At 44.6% G+C, this 20,448-nt stretch overlaps 1 protein-coding gene across 2 annotated transcripts in view; it reads right to left on the bottom strand.

The window, feature by feature from the left end:
• The window catches only part of SLC25A13 (solute carrier family 25 member 13), a 226,700-nt gene that overhangs the window by 58,852 nt on the left and 147,400 nt on the right, over positions 1–20,448 (bottom strand). For both annotated transcript variants that reach the window (XM_018047391.1, XM_018047392.1), the window contains exons 12-13: positions 7,219–7,271; positions 5,810–5,890 (exon numbers count right to left, since the gene is read on the bottom strand). In XM_018047391.1, the coding sequence (XP_017902880.1) occupies positions 5,810–5,890; positions 7,219–7,271 (134 nt within the window). The remainder of the gene's footprint in view (positions 1–5,809; positions 5,891–7,218; positions 7,272–20,448) is intronic.

Genomic DNA, 20,448 nt, shown 5'->3' with positions numbered 1-20,448 from the left:
CACTCAGATGGCACAGTAAGTATAAAGAGCAGGTGTGGGGGTGAAAAGCACCAATTTCAGGGTAGGTTTATCTCTCAGGAGATGGGGGAGCTATTGGGACAGGTACATGCGGGCTTCTGGCTGCATTTGTCAAGTTTGACATCTTAAGTGGTAGGCACATGGGTGTCTGTGTCTTTTAATTTTTCTACACCATAAAAACTAATTGCAATTGAATGTAAAGCAAAAAAAAAGTTATAAAAATATCCCTTAAAAATGGTATTTTGATACACAGCTATACACACAGGCATAAAAACATCATGTATGTGGAAATTACCACAGTAATGGGAATATCGGCAACAATATCAGGGTCATACTTACTTCTTGGGGTGAGCAATTAACTTACTGAACAGAGACGTATTAATACATCTTTTGTTACTTAGACAGTATTGACAGGAGATATTTCAATATTTACTTACATAACAAATCAAACGGCCATAAGCATTAATTTCTGCAAAAATCCCCCAGTCAACAGTGTGTTGAGGTTGCTCCTCATGTCATGTTTTTCCATGAGCATATTCTCACCAATCCCTTTCAGAACCAATGATGTGAACACATCAACTATTTCTTTCTCTTAAAACGAATATAAACTCCCATAAGCATTAGATAGATTCACACATACACACACACAAACATACATATATATATCTTGATGGAAAAATTACCAATGGCATTTTTCAAAGAACTAGAACAAAACATCTTAAAAGTTGTATGCAGACACAAAAGACCCCAAAGAGACAAAGCAATCTTAAGACTTAAGCAAAAGGGAGCTGGAGGAATCAGGCTCCCTGAATTCAGATTATACGACAAAGCAAGAGTCATCAAAAATGTATGGTACTGGCACAAAAACAGATCAACGGAACATGATAGAAAGCTCAGAAATAAACCCACATACCTACGGTCAATTAATTTATGTCAAAGGAGGCAAGATTACACAGTGAAGGAAAGACAATCTCTTTAAGAAATGGTGCTGGGAAAACTGGACAGTTACATGTGAAAAATGAAATAAAACACTCTTTAACAACATACACAAAAATAAACTCAATATGAATTAAAGACCTAAATGTAGGATCAGATATTATAAAATTCTTAGAGAAAAACATAGGGGCAAAACATTTTTTGACATAAACTGCAATATCTTTTTTGCAGTTTCCATTACTATCTTTCCATTACTCCTACAGTAGTGGGAAAACAAAACAAAACAAAACAAAAAAACCCAAATGGGATCTAATGAAACTCAGAAGTTTTTGCATAGCAAAGGGATCCATAAACCAAAGACAACCCACAAAATAGGGGAAAATATCTGCAAATGATGTGGCAAATGAGGGATTAATCTCCAAAATTCACAAACTGCTCATGTGTCTCAACATCAAAAACGGCCAAACAATCCAATCAAAAGATGGGCAGGAGATCTAAATAGATATTTCTCCAAAGAAGACACACAGATGATCAACAGGCACATGAATAGATGCTCAACATTGCTAGTTATTAGAGAAATGCAAATCAAAACTATGAGATACCACCTCATATCAGTCAGAATGGCCATCACCAAAAAAAAAAAAAAAAAAAAAAATCTACAGACAATAAATGTTAGAGAGGACGTGGAGAAAAGGGAACCCTCCTACACTGTTGGTAGGAATGTACATTGGTACAGCCACTATGGAGAACAGTACGGAAGTTCCTCAAAAAACTAAAAACAGACCTAACATATGACCTAACAATCCCACACTGTGCATATCCAGAGAAAAACATGGTTCGAAAGGATACGTGCACCACGATGCTCACTGAAGCACTATCCACAACAGCCAGGACACGGACGCAACCGTCATGCCTAGCGACAGAAGATGTGCACACGCACGGCGGAATACTGCTCAGCCACGAAAAAGAGTGGAATGATGCCATCTGCAGCAACGCCAACGGACTTAGAGATCACCATTCGAAGTGAAGTTAAGCCACATAAAGACAAACACCGTAAGACAATGCTCACATCCAAAATCTTTTAAAAACGCTGATACAGATAAACTTATTCACAAAACAGAGATGCAGTAGGAAATGGCAACCCACTCCAGCATTCTTGCCTGGAGGATTCCATGGACAGAGGAACCTGGCAGGCTACAGTCCATGGGGTTGTGGAGAGCAGACTCGACTAAGTGACTGAGCGCTCATGCACACAGAAAAGGGAAACAGACTCACGGACTTAGAGAACAAACTTACAGTCAACTGGGTGGGCGGGGACGGAGAATGAATTTGAGATCAACATGAACACCCTGCTATTTTTAAAACAGATAACCAACAGGACCTACTGTGTAGAACAGGGAGCTTTGCTCAATAGTCTATAATAACCTAAATTGGAAAAGAATTTTTAAACGAACACATACATGTATATATATAACTGAATTACTTTGCTGTACACCTAAAACATAACACTGTTAATCAACTGTACTTCAATATAAAATAAAAAATTTTTTTAAAGAAAGAAAAATACTGTGGACCCATTATGCTCAGTAGCATTTAACTCTTCGTGACTCCATGGACTGTAGCCTGCCAGACTCCTCTGTCCATGGGATTCTCCAGGCAAGAATACTGGAGCACGTTGCCATTTCTTCCTTCAGGGGATCTTCCCAACTCAGGGATTTAACTGGTGTTGCCTGCATCTCCTGTGCTGGCAGGTAGATTCCTTACCACTGAGGCACCAGGGAAGCCCATTATCAAAGGACCACTGTTCAAGAGTATATTTGCTTGTCTTTCCAAAAATTACTGCAGAATACTATTAAATTTTATTGGTATGCGATAATTTTTACTAAATACAAGCTTTCTGGGATGGAGGTTTATCCTTTTTTGACATTTTTTCCCAGTGAATATCATTTCATTTCTTTTCATTTCAATGTAGATTTTCAGGCCAAGTAGATTAGACTGCTAATCTAATGATGCCATGATAGAACCATTTGTGTCTCCTTTTCAGACAGCCTTAAGATCAGAAGATCAAAAGCCAAAGACCCCAGTGCCTTCAGGATTTCAAGCCTCTATTTCACTACAACAGGCACATAAGACTCACTTGAATTGAGGACTATAACCTACAGACCACATGGCACCATTTATGTTATTTTTTCTTAAAGCAGCAGCAACACTGCAATCACAACAACATACTCAGAGATGACATGTCAGGTTTAAAGTCACTGGAACCTAACTGGAGATGGGTAGTGGCAACAGGTCCTCTGTCCTCTGCCCCATATCCTGAGAGCCACCACCATCGCTGACCGTGCTGACCGTGACCACCCCAGAGTGGTCTCCCTCCTGGACTGAGCTCCCGACCCAGGAAGGGAAGAAAGGATGGAAGAAACAGATTTAATTATCTTAAAAATTAACGAAGGAGACCTATTTTATTCTCTCTCCTCCAACCCTTTCCTTCAAATTTACTATCATTTCTGTTGTTTTCCTGATACGTATCTTACAAAACAAGCCTTAGTTTAGCTAGGAGACAGTTAAGGTTAGGAGACAAGGACCTCCTTGCATCTTACCCTTGTTTTTGTACAACACAGATTACAAACCAACCACACACACAAAAACCATCTTCAAAGAAACCAGAATTTGGGGTTATAAGTGCAAAAGCCAGCCATATATGCTAATCCTCTGTAATAATAAAGCAAGGTGAGCTCCCGTGGCTGGGCGATGCCTGGGTGAACTAAGGGGAACTGCCCATGTGACACCATCTTTTAAGCTCTCTGTTGTCCAGGCTGGCCAGCAAGGCAGAAGCACTCTCACAGGACCCTCTAAGGGGGCATGTGACGGGCTCTGAGGATGGGGACACGGCCACCAGGGCCTGCAGAGAAAGATGCGGCTGCTTACTTCCAAAACACACGCTGAATGCAACCAGCCACCCACTCCTCAGAGATCTAAAGGAGCTGGATTGTTTGCCACCTACAGGATTGCTTACCTGAGAAATAAACTCCTACTTCTTAAAGCAGTGGCATGGGGGAAGGAGGGGCAGGAAGAATCAAAACAGGAGACTTGAAACACGGAGGACCACTGTCTCCCCAACCTTTGAGATGAAGGATGGCAAACCTCATTTCGCAGATATTTTAAGTAGCTGTAAAGCCCCAGTGGCTCCAATTTTAAGCCTGTGTTTAGATCAGGTTTGCAAAGGGGCTGCACCACTTTACAATAACTAGGCACCACGTCTGATGCCAATCGGTGCTTTGTATTTGAAATGGGCGACCACAAACGAAAAAACAAGACCACCTACGGCAGACGATACGTGCCACGACCAATCTCCTTGGCACCCAGGCCTGTGTGTGGGCAAAATGCTTTCATAAAAAGAAAATAAAGCTCAAGATTATTGCCAAAAATCTTGAGTACTATCACATAGTTAGTTTTCCACTTTAAATTCTTACAGAGATATATAATCATGTCTTTTCAGCAAGTTTAAAACCTGACTTAAAAAAAAAAACAACAACCTACCTGACCTACTGAAACGGCCCGTTCTCTCGGGCCCCTGGTAGCAGCCTTGAGGATATACTAAATATAGCCCATGGTTATGCCTATTGAAAATTAGAAAACCTAGTTATTCAACTGGAAGCTAGAATTGTTTTAAAGGAATACTTACTGGCAAAAGCCATGTCTGCAACTCCTCATATTCTTTTTGATTATTATTGTGTGTCCTTTTCACTCAGGACATTAAAGGCTCCCTTTTTCCATCCTCAATGCTCCTAAAGTTACAGGACAAGGGGCTCTTACCTGGCCGTCTCTGACAGGTCAGTGATCAAACAGAAAGAGTCAAGCCGGAGCCAAATTCTGTCCGCCTCTTAAGAATCACCAGAGGCTAGGACTCTGTCGCTCCTGCTACACTCAGGGAACCCCATTCAATGTTAGGACAATAAGCCCTCTCCAGACAAAGGTTTAATATTCTCGGGTGTTTTCCCAACTTCTAAACTCAATGACTTTTCAAGAAAAGATCCTTTTATGATCACCAATTCCTGCACAGAACAAGCGAATTTTTTTTAAAAATTAAAAAGTGATCTCGTCTTTTGTACAAGAAACACAGGTTTAGATGGAAAATATACCCATATTTATTGCCCCAGTGATCAAAGACCGTTTACTTAACCAAACTTATCTTTAAATAGCACCCGTCTTTGTAGAAGAGTTTAACTTACTTAAGGTATTTACATTCACATGAACAAACCCGTACGTGAACTAAAAAAAGACGCGATGTTTTGCCGAGCTCAGGGACAAGACGCAGATCATTCGTCCACATAAAGAAATACTCATTCCAAGCGTTTCTGACAATGCAGAGCGCACTCTGCCCATCACCCCCCACCTCCTTCTCCCGGAAGCACGGGGAGCGCCTTGAAGACCTGCTGGCGTGTGTGAAGTAAAGCAAAGCAGAGGGCTATGGCTGCTGGCTTCAAACTACAAATTCCAGTGCCTGACCCAGCAGAGGGTGCCGTAGGAGAGACTGCACGAACTCCAGGAAAGGTCAGCAAAGATGTGCTCAAAGGCCAAACACTTCTGCCACAGACGACTTCTACTGCAGAACGAGCTGCAAGCAATGGCGGATTTAACAGGCATGACTCAACAGGCAGTAAGACCAGAGACGTTTACCCCTTCCACCTCAGGAACCGCTGCCTGTCTAGGAAACGCCAGGGTGCCCTAGGAGACAGTGCCCTTGAGCAGGATCTGTGGGGAACAGAAGCCTTAGTCCACACTTGGGTAGCATGGTAGGGCTATGCACATGAAACAAGTCTCTTCAGTGTTGAGATCCGCAAAAGGTACTTACACATCCTCCGGCAAGAATTTCTGCTGCCAGTGGGACTGAGCCATCTTTGCGCATGAATTTATCCCTCACAAAATCATTCACCTTGAAGAAAAATATTTAGAAAAGCTGATAAAAAATACAGAGACAGTCATCAAACACACATATACAACTGTACATAAATGTTATTTTTCTTTCAGTGTTTTGGAGTAATCATAAACTAAATAAAAGAACGATCTTAAGAGCTTGCTCTTGATCTCATATATGTCGTTTTTGAAAGCTAGAATATATAGACATGCATTCCTGATGTTTGGGGGAGAAAATAAATTAAGAGAGGTGGTTTAACAAGCCTAATTCATGTATGTCTGCAATTACCATAGCATAGAAAGAGAGACATATTAACAAAGAGACACAATTAAAACATACATTTTATAACTTAAAAACTTCTGGAAGATTTGATTAAAAATCACTTTCAAGTCTTCTAACAGGATTTAATCTCAACAGCTTCATCACTGAAACACATTTAGCTGATCAGATCTTTCAGCGTGGTGGAAACTCAGCATCTCAGACATTTCTCAAGGATTCTCAAAGAACATCAAGAACATTAACTAATTAAGAACAATATTCTCAAAATGGTGTACACCACAAGCAATTTTAAGGATCAATCAGAAGATTAGCTGTCCCACCAGTCACATCGGAAGATGATAAAAGGACCATTTCAGCACCAACACTACACAGCCCAATACAGAGGGAAGGTTTAACTCTCTGGGGCTTTATGACCTTAGTGATGAAAATGTGATCACTGACCCGTTCCAGAAATCCATACTACCTACTTACCACCTGTCAGATAGGAGTCAGGCACTGGAAAACCAATCTGATGGAGTACCAACTTCAACCAGAAATCAGACTGCTCAACCTGTTGCTCTGGCAAATGTTACACAATACACCTCGAACACAAACTACTTGTGTACTTGAGTGATATGTTCTGGAGTCAGAAAAAAACTGCTTTTGGATTCTAGCTTTCCCATCAATGAAGTGTGCAAATGCAGGCAAATACTTCACCCTCGTGGGCCTCACTCTCCGCATCTGTAAACTGTACGCGGTGTGCTCGAGATGAAAGCAACCACAGGTAAACCGTGAAAGCACCTAGTACAGCCAGCACTGAAGGGAATTTCGCTGCTGCCGCGGCCCCTGCCATGATGATGATAGTGGTGACAACCACCAAAAATCTTGTTCAAATACATTATCACATTTTCGGATGTTCAGTGATACCTCAGGGAATAATAAAAAGCTGTGCGTGGTGAGTGCCCTACATTCGAATTAGTTAGCGCCTCCTAGGAAACACAGACCTGCTATTTCACGTGAGAATCTCTGCTAGATTCCTGAATATGTGCAAACTACCTTCATCAGAAGCATCAAATCAAAAGACTTACTGTAAGTTTTATGGCCTTCTCTGGGGCGACTCCCAATAACTGTGGCAACAGACCTGAGAAACAACGAAAAGTAGAAGCATATTAAATAAATTAACATTGACTAAACATGTCAACAGCTCTAAAGAAGGGATCACCATGTAAAAACCAGGGTGATCTGGGCTGGAATTTTCTGTTCTTACCTTTGATGAGATTACTCGAAACGGACTGTTTAGGTACTAATGTCTGAGAGCCAGGTCTGAGCAAATCCCCACTCACATTTTAGATCGTTTGCACGTTGGGTAAGTCAACAGTGTCGGTGAATCAGGAAATCTCATTATTCACAAATTTGCTCTTTTCCCTCCCACCTCTTAAACAAGTGGACTTTAGGCAATATACTCTTTTTTCTAAAATACTTCTCTCATCTCCCCACCCTGCTCCCTCACTGCCCACAGTTCAGCCATTTATGCCCTCAGCAACTCGGGCTTGGCGACGAGCACCAGACAGACAGGGTTCCTGCTCTGACCAGGGTCAGACGGGAGGAGGGGAGAGGCCTTCCTGCAACAGTGACAGTTACTGGGAAGCACGCATTTCAGGGAGGGGAGCACGCGGGGCAAAGTCAGCAGAGCGGGAACAAGTCTGTTGTGCCCAAACATGAAGGGGCACATCAGCGTGCCCTCTTGGACGAGGCGGGCACTGGGAGACACAGCTGGGGCCAGGGGCAGGAGCCACACCCAAACCAGGACCCGGGCTTGATAACCTGCAGGTTAGGAGAGAAGGTTTTCCATCTGGAGGAGAGTGATGCCCTAACGCACACTGTTGAATGACTGCTCTTGCTCCTGCGGAGACAAGGCATATTGGTGTGCATTGCACTGATGTGTGTGGGTGTGAGTGTGTGCGTGCGGAGAGAGGGGACTGTGAGAGACAACCGTCTGACTGCTAGTGCTTGGCTTTTTTAGTACTAGAAAACTACCTGGTGGAAATGAAGATGGCTGCAGAGAGTAACAGGATGCGGCTGGAGAGGGAGGAGCTCAGGCCTGAGCGCGTCAGTGGGAGTGGGAATCAATCAGCGCCCAGGGCTTCCCAGGTGGTTCAGTGGTAAAGCAGCAGGCCTGCCAGTACAGGAGATGCAGGTTCAGCCCCTGGGTCAGGACAACCCCCCGGGCAAGGGACTGGCAACTCGCTCCAGTACTCCTGCCCGGGAAACCTCATGGACAAGGGAGACTGGAGTGCTTCAGGCGGTGGGGTCTCACAGTCAGACACGACCGCGTGACTCAACAATGATAAGAATCAAAACACGAGGAGGAGGTGTGGTCTTTGACAGGAAAGGGCCACTTCTAGGAAAGGTGGTTATGACAGTAGTGGACCTACCTGTCTGAGCTAAAACTAAGTTATCTTTTCATCTGTTCTAAGAAAATAAAGTCAAAAGACAGATGCTTTTCCTTGGAAACCCAAGGGTCAGAATATATTGTTCCCGGGCCATGCTGCTATCCTTGGGAGGGGCTTCATGGTGTCATCCTTCACCAGTAAGCTCGCTTTCCTAATTCCCTATATAAAAAGCTCTGCTTCCAGCCTCTTTGGAGAGACCAGCTCTGGCCACACCATCTTCTTAAAGGAACAGTCTACAACCAAGTCTCTAGCGCCAGGGCTGTGTGCATCCAGTCTGCAGATGTGTTTTGCTGAGTAGCACAGGTTTGAAACCTAATTTGAGCTTATTTTAAAGATAAATAGATGTCTGGATGGACGACTGGACTGATGGACTGACTGGGTGATGGACTGACTGGGTAATGGTCTGACAACTCTGGGCTTCCTTCTGACATTATAGCAATCTATCTCCCTTTGGGGGAGGCTCCACCCTTTAGACAGGACCCAAGCATCAATTCAGCAAGGTCTCTACCACGCCCTAATGCCAGCATGGCAATAAGGGCAAGTATTGCTCATCATTTTTCATGCTCTGTTGATATCCTCACACTAGAGGAGACATCTCTCTGTGCTTGAGGCTCTGCAAAAAGGGGAGAAACTAAAGCACTAATGAAACCAAGACAGCTTCATGTTTTAGGAAAATTGAGGAAAGTTCATTTCATTGTAAAAATAAATGACAAGGATGCTGATGCCAATCAAAATGTTCTCTAAAAACACAGCTAACATACTGTTTACTCTATGTCAGGGGTCATTTTAAGCACTTTACTAACTCTTTAATCCTTAATCCCTGCAGAGAGGAAACTGAGGCATACAGAGATTGAGTCATTTGTTCTAAATTGTGCAGATGATAGATAGTGAGATTGGGATTCAAGTCTAAGCCCTCTCCCTCAAGAGTCTATGCCTTTAGACAACACCCAACTCTGCTGGATGGCATCACAGACTCAACAGACATGAGTTTGAGCAAGCTCCAGGAGTTGGTGATGGACAGGGAAGCCTGGTGTGCTGTAGTCCATGGGGTCACAGTCAGACATGACTGAGCGACTGAACCGACTAACTCTGTCCTATGCCTAATATGTGGAGAGGGAAATAGCAACCCACTCCAGTGTTCTTGCCTGGAGAATCCCAGGGACAGCAGAGCCTGATGGGCTGCCGTCTATGCGGTCGCACGGAGTTGGACACGACTGAAGCGACTTGGCAGCAGCAGCAGCAGCAGCATGCCTAATATGCAAACGTGTATCTGCCCTTCCATATCCAGCCTCATTTGTTCACTGCCTGGATCCTATAATTATTTGGGTTTGCAGCATCTTCTCTAGCCAGCCATGTTTGAACCTCCAGGGCTACAGCTGATTGGACAAGGCACCCAAAGGCGAATAACTGATGAGTTCAACAACCTGGACCTCACCACAAGCAGAGCCACGGAGTCCAGAATCCTTCTCCCAGGAGCATGACAGAGTCATCAGAGGTGGCAGTGTTGTTGAGTTGCTAAGTTGTGTCCAACTCTATGACCCCATGGACTGCAATGTGCCAACCTTCCCTGTCTTTCACTATTTCCTGGAATTTGCTCAAACTCATGTCCATCTGAGTCTAGGATGCCATTTAACCATCTCACCCTCTGTTGCCCCCTTCTCCTCTTGCCCTCAATCTTTCCCAGCATCAGGGTCTTTTCCAATGAGCTGCTTCTTCACATCAGGTGGCTAAAGTGTTGGAGTTTCAGCATCAGTCCTTATAATGAATATTCAGGGTTGATTTTCTATAGGATTGACTGGTTTTACCTCCTTGCAGTTCAAGGGACTCTCAAAAGCATCTTCTCCAGCACGACAATTCAATAGCATCAATTCTTTGGCACTCAGCTTTCTTTATGGTCCAACTCTCACATCCATACATGACCACTGGAGAAAGCACTGCTCTGACTATATGGACCTTTGTTGGCAAAGCAATGTTTCTGCTTTTTAATACTCTGTCTAGGTTTGTCATAGCTTTGCTTCCAAGGAGCATGCGTCTTTTAAATTTCATGGCTGCAGTCACCCTCCACAGTGACTTTGGAGTCCAAGAAAATAAAATCTGTCACTGTTTCCACTTTTTCCCCTCTTATTTGCCATGAAGTTACAGGACCAGATGCCATGATCCTCATTTTTTGAATGCTGAGTTTTAAGTCAGCCTTTTCACCTCCTCTTTCACCCTCATCAAGGGGCTTTTTAATTCCTAAAAGGTGAGGAGCCAGCTAACACAGAGGCACAAGCTGAGAAGGTGCCACGTGGCATGGGAAAAGTGGCCAGTCGAAGCCACGTATGTGTGAGTGCCAGAAGGAAGCAGAGACTATGATAGGAAAGGAAGTGGCCTAGCAGGGAGGAGAAATGTGCCACAAATAGAATACGGACGCCAGAGAGAACACACAGGCTGGAAGGGTGCCCCGATGGGAGAGTCGCCCTCAACCAGCTTCTGGTCCCACTGGGGCCAGATTCCAGTGAAACTTCTGCCCTGGGATCCCTGTGAGTGCTTGGTTTCCCTTCTCCCTCACGAACTCTTACGGAACGTTCCCCTATGCTCTTGCTAGCTTGAGTATGGCCATGCTCTTTTTAATCTAAATGAACCGAAACAGCACAGAAAATGTGAACATGGAACCATCTGGGCAAAGCAAGCACTCTTATTCAAAGTGAGAATTTCCTCCTCCTGAACTATACTCACTTATTAGTCCTTTACTTACACCATGAGATAATATCTACGAGGGAAAAAAGCACTATTATTACTTTATGAAAACACAACATTCATTTCTACCAGTAAAATTCAGGCATAAGCCATTTAAACTACATCGTAACATTCACAATTTCCATTCTACTCTCTACATTGAGGTCAAGTACGGAAATGTTTAGTTAAATATTTACTTGCTGGATGTATTTTTCTCATCATTAAATTGCAGACCAAAACCATGGATGGGTTGATGGCACTGTGATTTGCGCGATGATCCCGTCTCTAGCACTACCCTGTGACAGTCTTCTTAAATGACTAATGAAAAACAGCCCACACAGCCAAATGACTGCAGCGTTAGAGACAATCACTCCAGCCAGCCTTTTAAGCGACCGAGATTTGTCTTTCTCACTATAAATTTAGTAATGCCCTGTGAACAGCAGAGACCAAAACAAAACAATAGAGAAAACCCTGCATTTAAGACTAAATATAGGGCGGCAAATATTTATTTGTTCAGCAAACATTTACCAAATGCTCTCTGTGCCTGGTACTGGAAGAAACTAGGTTGAAATAGTAAGATCTGCGGCGTCGCCTGGAGCCAGCATCAGTTTAGAAAAAGAGGGAGACCCAGGTGTCTGTGTGTGCCAAAGAGGGGACACAGCCCCTAAAAACAGAGTGTTGGATGTCACAGCCCTGGGGCACCAAAGAGCTCTGGGAACACGGTGGAGAGAACCAGCTATTCTGCCTGCAGGGTGGAGCAGGGCCTCAGAGAGGAGGCACTGGGCGTGATTCTTTAAGGACAAGCAGAGGTTCACTGGAGGAGAGAGACGCGAGTAGGATGGAGAGCCAGGCGGCCTGGGCAGAGAGAGCAGACTGCGAGAAGGCGCCCAAATCTCAAGTTCACAAGTTCAGGGCACAGGCAGGGCCGGGGCGAGGTCACAGACCTCGTAAACACACAATGGTAGTAGAGGTCATTCAACGAATCAACAACAGTGGAGATCATGACGGTGTCGGGGGCACTTATTACACGCCACACACGACTGTGTGCTGTATGGGAATCAACATATGAAACCCACGCCACAGAAAGTGAAAGTGTCAGTCACCCAGTCGTGTCCCACTCTTTGCGACCCCACGGACTGTAGCTCGCCAGGCCCCTCTGTCCATGGAATTCTCCAGGCAGGAATACTGGAGTGGGCTGCCATTCCCGTCTCCAGGGGATCTTCCTGACCCAGGGATTCAACTCAGGTCTACGGCATCGCAGGCAGATTCCTTACTATCTGAGCCACCAGGAAAGCCCCAATATGAAACCCACACCACGGAAAGTGTTAGTCACTCAGTCGTGTCCAACACTTTGCAACCCCATGGACTGTAACCCACTAGACTCCTCTGTCCATGGGATTCTCCAGGCAGGAATACTGGAGTGGGTTGCATGCCCTTTTCCAGGGGATCTTCCCCACTCAGGCACTGAACCCAGGTCTCCTTTACCGTCCTTATCTCCAGGCAGACTCCTTACCATCTGAGCCACAAGGAAAGCCCCAATATGAAACGCACACCACTTAGTAGCAAAACTCGGCGCATGTCATTTTTATCCCATCAACGGATGAGGAAACTGAGGCAGACTTCCAGAAGCTGGCCCAGGGTCACTCAGCTGGTATGTGGGGCACTGGAGTTCAACCCAGGCAGTCTGGCTCTCGGGGGTGCTCCTGAACAAGTACACTGTGCTGTTTCTCCAAGGGCCACGCGAAGGGGCTTGGGGAAAAGTCTGGGTGGCTTTTAAAGAGGAAACTTCGAAAAGAAAAAGAGTTCTGGAGGCAGGTGAAGGACAGATGGTAAGGGCAGAGACCCAAGGCAGGAAGAATAATTGGGAGGTTAAAGTAATTTAATATTAGGCCCTGAGTTTCACTGTATAAAATGAGTAACTTAATCCAGTAAGAATAAAACCAAAGTACAAATCCCTTCCTAAGACCTAGGCCAGATGCTGGCACTCAGGGAGGCACTGGATCAGTATCATTCTTGTGGTGGTGACCTTGGGAATCAAGGGTGGCTGCGAATGGCAATCTGAGAGCCAGCAGAGATGTGGGCCTTGACGCCATCAGTCGTGGCCAAACGCCCTCCGGGAGGGGTCCTGATCTGCAGGACAAGGGAAGCCAGAGAGCTGGGGATTTCAACAACCTCCTGATTCCCTGACCTCAGAAAGAGGAAGAGTGATGTGGCTGGGTAATGCCTAAAACAGCCAGTCTGGTGAAGGCGGCTCAACACGATCACACTGAAGTTTAAAGCACATGTGTGTCTGACAGCTGGATAACTCAGCAGAAAAATGAGGCTTCTAATACAAGATGTTTCTGTTGGATTCTGGAAATTCATTTTAACCATTAGAAACAGAGAATGCATGTGTGTGTTGTTTCTGACTTGTCAAAACAGCAGTCTGTTTTCCAACTGCCTCAAATGAAATTTATTAGTGTGGTTAGTTTTCTAATCTTCTCATTTCAGTTCAGCTCCATCAGCACATGTGGCAATCTTCCTTGGCAAACTTTACCAGAAGGCCGCTAATGCGAGAAAAGATTTACAGGGTACAGTATTAATATAGTATTTTGTCTTCAGATTTCATGGGGTTGAGATATAAATCACACTATCCCCTCGGATCCCCATCCTTTATGCAACTCGATGAGAAAGGACTGAGCAAAAGATGTGGAAGCTAAGCCCACACCATGAACCTCAACTGCAGGCTTTACACAGAACCCCCGAAAGGAAGTTTCTGAGAACAGTATGCTGACCAGAGGGCTACTGAGCTGCAGTTTTTACTTACAAACTTTTTTAGAAATATATAATTCCAGAATCTCAGGGTGAGAAGGGACTATGAGAGAAACTCATTAATAACAGTGGCATGATTAAAGCTACCTGTTCCCAATGGCTTGGCAACAAAATGAATGGCTTGGAGCACTGGGGCCTTGGAGGTTGACAAACCAGGACCAAGGAATCCTAGGTCTACCCTGCTCTCATGCTGAGTGATCTTGGGGACGTTATCCTTTGAACTCTTAAGTTCCTCATTAGTAAGCCAAGGAGGCTAATTACGACTCACTGGTTTATTATGATAATGATATGAGTAACTGTATATAAAGAGCCAGACACTGTTCACAGCCTAGACTGTGTATTCCGAAAAGGTCACGTTTCTCTCCACCTATCTGTTCACGGCATATTTTTGATTCTCCTCTTGCCTCTAGGAGGCAATTCACCCCGAATAGTGCTCACAGTCAAGCATGAGGAAAGTATGGGAGTATGGGAATTAGGGGAGTATGGCAGGAGTATAATGCTCTTCCCCATGGCTATGCCCCAAGCTCAGAAGCACTGACAGTGTCCAGCAGCACCCCGTACTTTAGCAAAGGTGAGGAAGCAGTACAGACATAACGCCACATCTTCAGCTAGATTTTGAGCTAAAATAAAATGCCTTGGCTCAGAACTTAAACAGTTCTCAACCTCCGATGATAAGCAATTTTTACCATGTAATTTCTCCTGAGGGGCAGAAGAGCCAGGTGATTAACAGCATGGAGTCTGAAGCCAGGCTGTTGGGTTTGAATTCTGACTCTTGTTATTTAGTAGCTGTGCAGTTGTGATTAAGTTACCCCCACCTCCCTGAACCTCAGTTTCCACATCTGTAGAATGGGGATAAGCACAGCACCTTGCACACGGGGCAGTCCTGAAGATGCAACAATACACACAAAACCCTCGGAAGCATATCAGCACACAGCAAGCCCTCTAGATGTGTGTTTCGGTTGTTGTTCTTTATGCTCTTCATCGTCACCATCCTCCTCCTCCTTCAGGGAAACTGGCTCTAAAAGGCTGAGCAGTGTCTCCCCAGTCCCTCACAACGTGGTGCCTGTGCAGTGGCTGAGCTGAATGTGGCCCCACTCCGCCTCTCAAAACAAGGCTCTCTGCCCCTCAATGCTCATTTTCCGCCTGTTCACCCTAGTGGACTTACTGCTCCAACCTCCTTCTCTGGTCTACAAAGGCATTTCTTCCAGCCCAGAATGTTCTGCAATGCTTCTCTGAGCGCCAGCTTGCACTGGGCTGGCAGGCTGCATGGCTGGGCCCTTTCCCACTGCACAGAAGGGAGAAGGCACTGGCCGGCAGAGGCGAACTGCAGGTTACGACCTGGTGAACAAGTGGGAATCAGGGCGCAGCTGGGGAACGAGACTCAGAGAAAGCAGTGGGTCAGGGGCTGGACTGACAGTCCAACCACTATAAGCGTCACACGGCGGGTGTCCCAACAGATCACTCTGGACAAGACACGGAGGAGCAGAGATGATGCAGGGCCATGACAAGGGAGAAATCTCATCACATCACCTCTGCATCAGCTCGGACAAAAAACAAGTTCCAAAGTGACCGGCCCAACCTGGAGAAAGGTAGCTTAGAGCATGTAAGGTGGGGCGGAAGGCAGGCAGGGCAGAGCCAGGCTGCAGGGCCGGCAGACGATGTTAATGCAGAAAATACTCCTATTGCTGTGGCCGGAGCCACATCCAGTGCCCCCTGTTATCTAATTTCAACCCCGAGGAGACCCCTCCGAGGTTAAATTCTTAGCCTCCTGACCTCTTCACGGAGGTCCCTCTACTTGCTCCCATCTTCCCAGAGAGCCTGCCTTGCTTTCAACATCAGATTAACCTTTATTCTGGAGCTATCAGCGCCCTGCGCACCCTGCCTCACGGCTTTTATTCCTGCTCCTATTTCCGTGGCCTTCTCTCTTCACTTGTTCAAGCTTTCTTCCCTCCTCCCTTTCCCTGTGTCTGTCTGTTTTTGATTCACATAGCCCCCAGGCATGAGGCACCCCCCACACCCCCACCAACTACACTATCCCCTTTCATGGCCCTTCTTGCAATCCAGTTTTTCACCGGCTCTTGGGGTGTCACCCCAAGGCAAGTGTATGGTGGAGCAGGGCACATGGCAGATATTAAGATTTAAATGCTTGCTTGTCTGGGTCAGATGCTTTTGTTCAAAATGTCAAGAACCATCTGCTATTTTAGCTAAGGCTCGGGATGGCTTTGGGAGACTGAGTGTTAAAGCACAGAGGGATGATATTGTCATGGTCTAGAAAAGGCACGGTTCCTGTGAGTCCTCCCTGGGAACTTCCTAAGAGATCACTGGGAAGAAGAACCGTACCGTTCCTCCTTGAGTTTTTCACTCTGGTATATAGCAACTTTCGAGGTCCTGGTTATCTTTTCTTCTATCTAAACTTTCTGGGTGCTGAGATTTTGTCTATTGCCCTTGTTTCAGCCTCAGCAATGGCAATGAAAAGTGAAAGTGTTAGTTGCTCAGTCGTGTCTGACTCTTAATGACTCCATGGACAGTAGCCTGCCAGGCTCCTCTGACAACGGAATTCTTTAGGCAAGAATACTGGAGTGGGTAGCCATTCCCTTCTCCAGGAGATCTTTCCAACCCAAGAATCGAACCTGGGTTTCCTGCATTGCAGGCAGATTCTTTACCATCTGAGCTACCAGGGAAGCCCTAGGAAAGGCAATAGCTAGCTATAAATGATCATCCTTGAGGCCTGGAACTAATTTGTTCGCTAATTAATCTTCTCTTCTCCAGGCTCTGCGTAGTTTCCTCTTTCCCAATTTTCTAAGCTCCTCACTGTTCTCCATCAGGCCCTCTCCAGCCTCTGATGATCCACTCCCAGCCACCCCAGTGGCGAGTCGCCATCACCTGTCTCCCCTTTGAAAGCTCTGTGCTCATGGTAGAGTTTTGGAGATTTGATTACCCAGCTCAGGAACTGTCCAAGCTTTCTGTTCATTTTTGTTTGATTTCCTACAACCAAATATCTGCTTTTTGATCTAGTCACAACTTATCGCCCTAAACGAAAACGTGCAGAAACTGGCCAAGAAAATGAGGAGCAAAACAAACCATTCCGCACTCGTGAGAAGTGCTGGTGGACACTATGAGTCAGCACAGTGCACAGACTGTGGTTTGTGCCAAGACGCCTGCCTTCTTGTAGGACCTCCAACTGCTTTATTTTGGTGATAGGATTTTTGGACTTATTTTTATCCACAAGGATTAAAGAAGGGATCTCACTGTGGGTCCACATAATTTGGAGCCTCCCCTCTACAGAACCACGAGCCACATCCAGGAGACCTAGCTTAAACTAGCTGTCCAACCACACCTCCTTCTAGAACGCAAACATATCAAAAACTTCCTGAGATATCACCATATCATCCTCTAGATGTCACCTTGAGAACATTCCAGGATGGAAGATGACTGCTTTTGCAGCACACAGACAACCTGAAATAGATACATTTAAAACTCTGCAAGCCTGGTCCATGGGCTGATTAAAAAACATCTTCTTCTTTTTTTTTTCCTTGCTAATTGCCTCAAAGACTAAGTAGTACTCCAAATTAAGTTTAAATCATAAAATTATCTAATTTCCTTTTCTGGCAGATTTTCCTCTTTTCCCCGGCAAAAGCAGAAGTAAAAAACTAAAACCTTCCTTTAAGAAGCATTTCTCCTGAATCCATCCTTTTCCCCATTGTCTTCCCTCCCCAAAACATTTTCCAGTTTCTAAGGGTACTCATGTCATTACTTGAAGCATCTGAGGGAGGAGAGTGTGACAAAAATTTTAAGGCAGAAATTAGTTATCCGCTGCGATTCATGGAGCTGCAAAAGAGTTGGACACGACTGAGCAACTGAACTGAACTGGAACGTTAAGAGCATTTAATTATGGATGATCACTCAATCAATCGTTTCTCTTTAATAAGCCAAGTCTACAGCCGGCCAATAACTGATTCATCTGGTCATGCGGTTCATTCAAATCAAATGAGCTGTCAGGTAATTCATTAAGGATTTTAAACACCTCGGTGCATTAAATCAATCTGGAGACTGGGGAGGAAACAGAGGAAGACTTTTACATGTGACTTCAGGGAGATTTGGATTATCTTGGGTGTTATTTCCTGTGAGACAGATATACGTAGCCTAGGGGGCCTGAATTTCAAAAACTACAGGCCTAGAAAAATCAATTAATTTTCCTGTAAAGTAAAGTAGTCTGTATTACAGAGAATGGTTGCAGGGTCAGTCTCATAGGAAGGGGATCTTTCTAAGGGGATCTTTTCTAACCACCAAACTTACCCCCAAAGTTAAGAGGCTCTGATGGACAAAGAAGTGGGGGAAGTACACAGAAATATGGGGAGAGGACCTCACCAACTCACAACACTAGAAGCCCTTGGACTCAGCATCCATGGAAGACAACACGAACAGTCCCCAGAACTACTTTATCGGTAGCCTCCCTGATTATGATCAGAAAACTTCCAGGACCACGAGCGATGCTGGCAACTGACAGAGAAAAGCACAGGGGAAAACAGCTTGTGCTGAAAGCATTCTTTAACAATAACAATCACTCGTGGGGTTCCACAAGAACTACTTCTAAATACAAAACAGCTCCCTTCAGAATCCTGTGTTCTCACTGCAAGAAGGAAAAAGAGAGAGATGCTATATACTTTTTCTCCAAATATACACAAAGATAATTTTAAAACAGGGGAGAGAACTTACTTATGCAATATCCCCAAATTACCCTCCTCAGGAAATATTAGCAATTATATATGTCCTGATGCAGAACAATTACATGTGAAGCAAAATTCCACAATAGGAAAAAATAGGCTCAATATTTTGAAACATGTTTATAAATTAGAGATGTACTCTGCCTTCTTTTCAAGTATTGCTAGCTAGAGTGTGCACAGCAGCATTTCTCAATTCTCAAAATTAAAATTTAACTATTTTCCCCTGGAATATTAAATTTTTAAACAATAAAATTACATTGAATAAGAAATTTATAGTCAAAGAATCACATGTGGGTGATTATAGCTTGATTTTGTATTCAAAAGTTAGAATACGGATTCTCAGAAATAGTTGGGGTTTTTCTGTTTCTATTATCATTTTTTTGCTGGTAATGACAGTTTCCCATTTTCATCTGATCCTTCTCTTATTCAATGATAAGCATTTACAAATATGCAGTTACATATAATTATTAATCAATGATTATGCGCAAGGCACAAAAGGGAATTAGTCCCCAGCCAATCAAGAATAGGAATAATTCATTTATGAAGATTATAAACACTTTTTCAAAAACGCTGTCAATCACCTCTTTGCTCTCAAGATCCAAATTACAAAACAGAAACTAAAAAAGTTTTACAGTACACCTTTTGTTCTAAAATTATCAACTAGAAGAGATAAGAAGTCAGGGAGAAATGAACGTAGGTGACTCCCAGCACTCCTCTCCTTATATTCACACTCTACTCATCACTTCTGACAAGAGAACCCCTTAGGGATCAGACACCCCACACAGGTTAGATAAATGGCTCTTTCTAACCAGAAAAACGATGAGGAGTCGCCTCTTTGGTGTTCAAAGGGAGTCTCCATGTCTGCCTAGTAGGCGGACACAGCCCCCTTCCCTGAGGAGTTAAAACCAGTTCCTCCAGTCTCTCCGATGTAACTGAAACAGCATGAGGTTTAGGGGATGGCCCAGAGCAGCTCAGAACTCAGGTACACGTCAAGCTGTTTTGTCCATGGGGTCAAAAGGACAGGTCAAGGAAGGAATTCCAGGTGCCCCCAAGAATCAGGAGCCACCAGGTGTGGTCAAAGAGGAAAGAGAAGGGACTCAAAATTCAAACGAACCAGGTCAACACATTAGGGGCATGCACAGGACAGAAATTATTTTCTTACAATTCTAAGGCACCCTTGATCTTTAGCCCAATACCAAGGGAAGCCCACAGACCAGTGTGGTCCAGCTTGAGGTTCAAAACTGTCCCCGCAGAAAACAACCCACTTGAACATGTAAGGTGGTCGCCTTTGCTTGAATCACTCAGTGCAGAGCAGGAACTGCGACATTAACCTTGTACTACTTGGGGGGACTTCTCATTTGCAAGGCTTGTTGTCACTAGGAGGGAGAAGTATTTCAGATGGAAGGCAGTGACCCTGTAGGGGTCATCATCAATCACCTGGGGTCAAAGACCTTCCCAATTGTGAGACGAGGCAGGGGGTGAGGGAAAGAGAGCAGAGAAAGATCAAAAGGCCTTTGATGGAGGTTATCTACCTGCACCAACGAACCTGCAAAATGGAGCTTCTCTGGAGTTTGAAACCCCCTCATTTCTAAGGTGCAAGATTTTAAGAGGG

This window comes from Capra hircus, chromosome 4 (assembly GCF_001704415.2).
Source record: "Capra hircus breed San Clemente chromosome 4, ASM170441v1, whole genome shotgun sequence".
Classification (NCBI taxonomy): Eukaryota; Metazoa; Chordata; class Mammalia; order Artiodactyla; family Bovidae; genus Capra; species Capra hircus.
This window is presented reverse-complemented; position numbering and strand designations above follow the sequence as displayed.